Source organism: Manis pentadactyla, chromosome 8 (assembly GCF_030020395.1).
Source record: "Manis pentadactyla isolate mManPen7 chromosome 8, mManPen7.hap1, whole genome shotgun sequence".
Classification (NCBI taxonomy): domain Eukaryota; kingdom Metazoa; phylum Chordata; class Mammalia; order Pholidota; family Manidae; genus Manis; species Manis pentadactyla.
In genome coordinates, this window is record NC_080026.1 from 127,720,478 (window position 1) to 127,726,477 (window position 6,000).

The window sequence follows — 6,000 nt, forward strand, 5'->3', positions numbered from 1 at the left end:
AAATCAAAACAACATTGAGGTGGCCAAATTTAGAATTACATTAGTAAAATTAGAATAATAATATGTAGAAAATGCATACATATTATACTTCATTTAAAAAATATATTGTAATGTTTTTACAAACTGTGTTCATTGGAGAAAATGAAATGTCAGTCAGCTGGATCCTTAGAAAGCAAACAGCTGAACTGCAAATCCCTAGATGAGACATCAGGCAGTCCTGACTGGTCACCTTCATTTTAGCAACAAGAAAATGGAAAAACAAATGAAGGGAGAAGGAAGTGACAATGTAAATTGGCAAAATATTTGTTATATAATAATCAAAAGTGCCAAAGGATCCCAAGGCTCAGTACAATTTTCTTTACTGCTTTTGCCCTACTAAGCAGCGTAGATGGCTAAAAGGGACAAATTAACAAGACCTACTAGGGAACACAATCTGCTGGATTAAAAATGAAATGGTATGGAAGGCAGCACCGAAAGATTTAACCTTATGATTTAACTTCAAAGGATCCTCTCTCACAATTCCCAATTTAAGAAAAAAAAAAAATCTGTCTAGTCACATTCTTCTCAGAGTTCTCAGTTAATTTGGAAAGATAACTCCACACACACACACACACACACACACACACACATATATATATATATATATATATATATCGATGGCATACTTAAAAAAAAAATCCCTTAAGAACAAGGTATAGTTTAAGAAAAAGGCTAGCTTGGCTTTATCAGAGCAGTATTTAACCACTTGAGAGCTGTGTGACATTAAGCAAGTTATTTAACTCCTCTGAGCACTACTCCCTCTTCTATAAAAAAGGGTAAACTACTTTCTCTTTATGAGAATTGTTGATACATCTTAAATGTATTTTAATTCACTTTCTTAGCTGAAACCTGAATCTACCCTACAACTTCAGTAGTTTAAAACTCTTGTGGCAGAACAGCTACACCGACAAGAGAACTCAACACTTTGCAAAGCAGCCCTTTTCATCCTCACATTTCCACCACTAAACTAAAATCAGCTTCCTAGTTACGTCAATCCCACTGACGACATCCTACTTTAAATCTTACTAAGTACAGGTAACTCAATTCTCACTGCACTCTAAGGTCCAAGAGGGTTAGGACTGTTAGTATTGAAGTTCCAAAGCATGGAAGGATGATAAGCACATAGTAGGTGTACAACAGATATTTGAATATTGAGTGCTACATTGTGTGAAATATTTACTGACCGATCATTGAAATGCCCTCTAATATGAAGAGCACAAATGTGTACATTTATAGAGGTGATCATTTATGTTTAAGGTTTAAAGGCTGAAATAGCATACATAAACCCATGCTATGTTATTTTAAAAATTCCTTGGTATATAGTAAATGAAAGCAATTTTGCTGTATTTTAAATGGTGGTGATGGTCAGTGATACAGATGATAAATTTCCTTCAAAGAAATAAACCTATTAATTCCTCCATAACTCCTACGCATGCTTTCGTTCAGATTTGCCTGAATTTCAAGTCTACATTAAAAAAAAAAAACTCTCAAAGTGATCTGCAACCTCACTGCCACTAGCTATTCTGCAAACAACGCCCCCAAATTAACTTGGCCACTTTTTTTAAATCTGAAAGTTACCCCAAAAACATCAGAATTGAAGTTATGACAGAATATCAAAATCTGTAACAACTTTTTTTCATGACTTTCTAACACACTGCTATAAATAAATATCTCACTGCTAAAACACTGGATCTCATTTATAATTTAGTCACTTATAGTCCAGAGCTTAAACAGTAGGTTTCATAAAGTATGTTCTACTTCACAGAACAGGAAACCAAACACAGTGAACAACCAGGTCATCATCCTCTGCAAATCTATGGAAATATTTCCATTATAAAGTAAAATTCTCCTGCCACTCAGCAGTTTTAAGCTGTCACTCTGTGCTGTTAGCCTAAATGAAACATAATTAGGAAGGTAAATCTGCCACATACCCAAGTCAATAATCCATCCCAAATCCAAACGTAAAACATTTCTGGATTATCTGGGTCACTGATGCCTGAGACTATGGTAGAAAAGAGTGATCTAGAAATAAACAACTTCCACTAAAGGGCACTAGGTAAGGCAAATACCAGATTGACATAATTTTATAATAAAGGACAAAATTCAAAAGGGTCAAACATTTTAAGGAACACAAAATTAAAAGCAGGCAGGGAAGTGAAGTTAAAAATTCAGCTGTTTTAGAAGAAATAGCCATGTATGACCCTTTCCACTGCAACAAGCCTTCCCAGATCAAAGTGGCTGATGCCTCTAGCCTTTCCTTTCCCTTTCCACTTCTTCTGTGATATTAAAAAAAAATCCTGTATTAATCAAAACAGTACATATCATTAAAATACTATTTGCAGGGCGATTTCAGGTACTGTGTGATGATCTTACAGCCACAGAGGGTTGACACATGAGGGACAGGGTCTGGGGCTGTGCTACAGAACCCACCCCCAAAGGGCAGATGACATTAACACAAAATGTATAGAGAACTACAGTATGTATAGGCTCCCAACTCCTTCCCTTTATACTTAATACTTTGCTGTGGGGAAGTATTCCTCTGCAACAGATATTACCTTTGCTCTGAAAGTTGCCAAGGCAACACAGCAAAAGTAGCCGGCAGCTGCGAAACAGAACAGCTCTGGGCTATTAGCACTTTCCATGCCTGTACTTTGAGTCAGGAACAATTTCTCAACGTGGCCAAGGTGATGCGGCAGAGCCGTCCTCAATGCAGCAACCATATGTAGGAATAGTTTCTCAACAGTCCCAGAGCCGACTGCTGGGGATTAGTGTGGACTTCCCTTCCATTTTCAATGCGGTTTCTACCCAGGCTGACAGCACCTTGAGAGCCCCCAACATACGAAAAGGTTTGTAGCTCATGTTAATGCCCTTTGGAAGCAAAGAAGGTGTGCACTACTTGCCTGTATCTAGAGCCCTGTCCAGGGTTGGGAGAGCCCTGGACAAGCGGGGGCTGGGGATAAGCCTTTGCCCTTCCCACTCCACGCAGGCTGCAGCATCCCGCCCAGGCCCGGATTCCCAGCACCTAGGCCCCTGCGCCTGTGGGATACCCTTCCCCCACCTCCCTCTCACCTGATCTTGTAACTCGGGAGGGTGTGCTTGCGCTTGATGACTTTCTTGAGCTGGTTGACAATGATGGAGGTGAGCTGGGGCATGGGTCGTCCTTCAAACTGGGAGCGCACTTCGAAGTCAATCAGCGGGTCCTCCACGAAGGAGAAGAACCAGTGGGTGAAGGGCACACGAGTGAAGACCAAACGCAGCCTCCCCACCACCCGGGACAGCTTGACGAACAGGTAGGCGGACTTGCCGAAGACCAAGTCCACGTCTATGGCCAAGTGGAAGCCCCCGTTGTATTCCACCTCCGCTTCGAAGGCCAGCTCCTCCGGGGAGGTGGCGGGCAGCGCCTCCCCCTCGGGGCCGTCGGGCTCCCCGTTGGCCGAGGGCACCACCGGCCGAACGAGCCGGACGGTCTTGATAAAGGGCACAGCCTCGCCCAGGAACACGTCCCGCAGGCTCAGCCCCTCCAGCAGGCGCCCGGCCGTCTTGGTCTGCAGCAGCTCCTCGAATTCCACCTTGATCTTCTTGGTGACCCAGCGGCGGGCCAGCGCGGTGTCCCGCAGCTCCCGGAACAGGAACAGGATGGTGGCGTTGAGGAAGTAGCAGGTCTCCCGCGTCGGCGGGGTGGGAGTCTCGGGGGCCGGGGTCGGAGTCGCACCGCCCTCGGGGGACCCGCCTGAGGGTTCCTCACCCCCGCCGCCGCCATAAAGGTACTCCCTCAGCGCCAGGCCCGGCACCGGCTTGATGTAGCGGAAGTCGTCGCCCGAGCTGGCTGCCTCTTCTAGCGGCGGCTCCGGCTGTTTGCGGTAGAGCAGCAAGAACTGGGCGAGGAGCGTGAGGAAGGAGCCCAGCACCGCCGACGCCAGGATCATGAGCAGCAGCCCCATCCCGCCACCGCCTCCGCCCGGGCCGCCCCGACCCCTGCACCCTAGCCTACGGCGCCGCTTTCTTCACGCCGTCGCCTCCGCTGCCTCCATCTTGAGGACATCGGGCGACGGGATCACGGCGAGCGGCACCCCGGGCCTGGTCTGGCTGCTCCGGCCGGTGCGATTCGGCACCCGAGCCTGCGGCGGCCCGAAGCTCCACCGACACTCGCGGAGGTAGCTGCTGTGGCGGCAGCGGCGGCGGCTGCCGAGGGGGCGGAACGGCGCGTCTCTCACTCACTCTGGCCTTCGCTCATTGGACGAACGGCAAGTGACGTCACGAGCGTACTCGCTCCCGACGGCGACGCCTGGCAGCCGAGGCCCGAGCGCGCGTACGCGGGTCCTCATTCACCTGGGCGCCCTTCCAGCCCCGCCCCCCACGCCTATATTCCACTCTCCGGCGGTCCACGTGGCTGTCACTTCTGTTGGGATCTGGGAGGATAACTGGGGACACCGGGAGGAGAGAGCGTGGCGCGTTCTTGATCCCAGTCATCCCGTTACCTTCTAGTGCGCCCACCCGCCCTCGCTGGCCGCCGTCGGCGTCTGTTACCTCTGCTGCAGTGTGGCTCCTCCACCGCGCCCCTGAGAGATGGGCGGGCGGCGGCTTTCCCCGCGGGGCAGCGCGGCAGAGGACAAGAGCTGGCCGTTCGGTGACTTCCCAAGCTGAGACAGGACTGAACTGCCTCAGAGACCGCCGTTGCCGACCATCCACCCGACAGACAGAGGCTCTGCTTCCGCGGAGGGTGGGCCCTGGGAAGGAGGGACAGAGAAAAAAGGCCTTAAAATGCGGACTAACTTTACCACCTACGTGGGTATTCGAGATTTAAATGAGAAGTAAGTAAAAGAGCCGGGTCAAGGAATGATGAGTGAAATGAATTTGCCAAATTATCCTAAGATGAATAGTGGCTCACTGTAAAAACTCTTAAGTGAGTTAAGTCCCTGTATTACCACATAACGTCTGAAAGGCAGTTATTGTTAGTTCCCACCCATTTTACAGATGCAAACAGTGGCGCAGAGAGGCAAAGGAAGTTGTCTAGGGTCACACCGTGGAGCCTGATTTGTCTAAAACGAAGCCCCAAGCTCTGGGTCACTGCCCTGTACCATGATTCCTAGATTGCTAGAGTTGGAAGGGGGCCTACTGGTGCCCTGGTGCACAAGAAAGAGGAGTTGGAAAGGGCAGTCAGGAAAGGCTTCAGGGAATTTTGCACAGCGTAGCACCTTAACCAAAGCTATAGCATTAAGTAGGCCAGGCTGCCCAGCAACAATGCTACTCCTCATGCCCTCTTGATACTTGGTTGATACGTCATAAATGCTATGTCCCATCAACCACATGGACACCACAACAGTTCTGTCCCCAGCATTACAGAGGTCACATATTCCCCAAGTCAAAGTCAGGCTGATTCTGGCTGGCCCTAAGGGACCAAGGCAGGGCTCCTCTTTAGCCCTGAAAGACCTGCAAACCAGTGATCGTCTTGAATCTGGGTGATTCTAGAACAAAAACAGTTTGGCCCCATTCTGACCCTCCTGGAGCAGGTGCAGAACTTTGCAACCAGGTCTATCTGATCTTACTTACCCATGCCCAGACCAGAATGGCTCTGCCTTATGAAAACATAAGACAGATGCCTGCTGAGGAACCAGGCTCAAACCCCATATTCTACATCCTGTGGAAGACCAAAGCCTGGCCAGGATTTCTGGCAATCCTGGAAACTTTTCTTGTGATCCCCTCTGGCTCCTGGCCTCTGCTTCTGGGGCTCAGTACCACACTATTTCAACCCAAATGGGAAATGGAGAGCCTTTCTGAATTTTCCCCAAAAACCTTTACATAACTCGCATGCACCATTATAGTAAATGTCACAGAAGCTGGAAGTGAGGTGCAGCAAAGGAATAGCTCCTCACATTACTGATACAATTCCTCAAACTGTATATTGACCCATCCTTTCTCTTAAAATAATGTTCAACCAACTCTCCTCCCCACAAGGAAGAG

At 48.3% G+C, this 6,000-nt stretch overlaps 1 protein-coding gene across 3 annotated transcripts in view; it reads right to left on the reverse strand.

The window, feature by feature from the left end:
* The window catches only part of PDZD8 (PDZ domain containing 8), a 76,530-nt gene extending 72,288 nt beyond the window's left edge, over positions 1 to 4,242 (reverse strand). For all 3 annotated transcript variants that reach the window (XR_005027350.2, XM_057506380.1, XM_036898472.2), the window contains exon 1: positions 3,109 to 4,242. Coding sequence is in view for 2 of the 3 variants with exons in the window: in XM_057506380.1 (XP_057362363.1) it covers positions 3,109 to 3,980 (872 nt within the window). In the remaining variant the exon portion in view is untranslated. The remainder of the gene's footprint in view (positions 1 to 3,108) is intronic.
* Between the last annotated feature and the right edge of the window lie 1,758 nt (positions 4,243 to 6,000).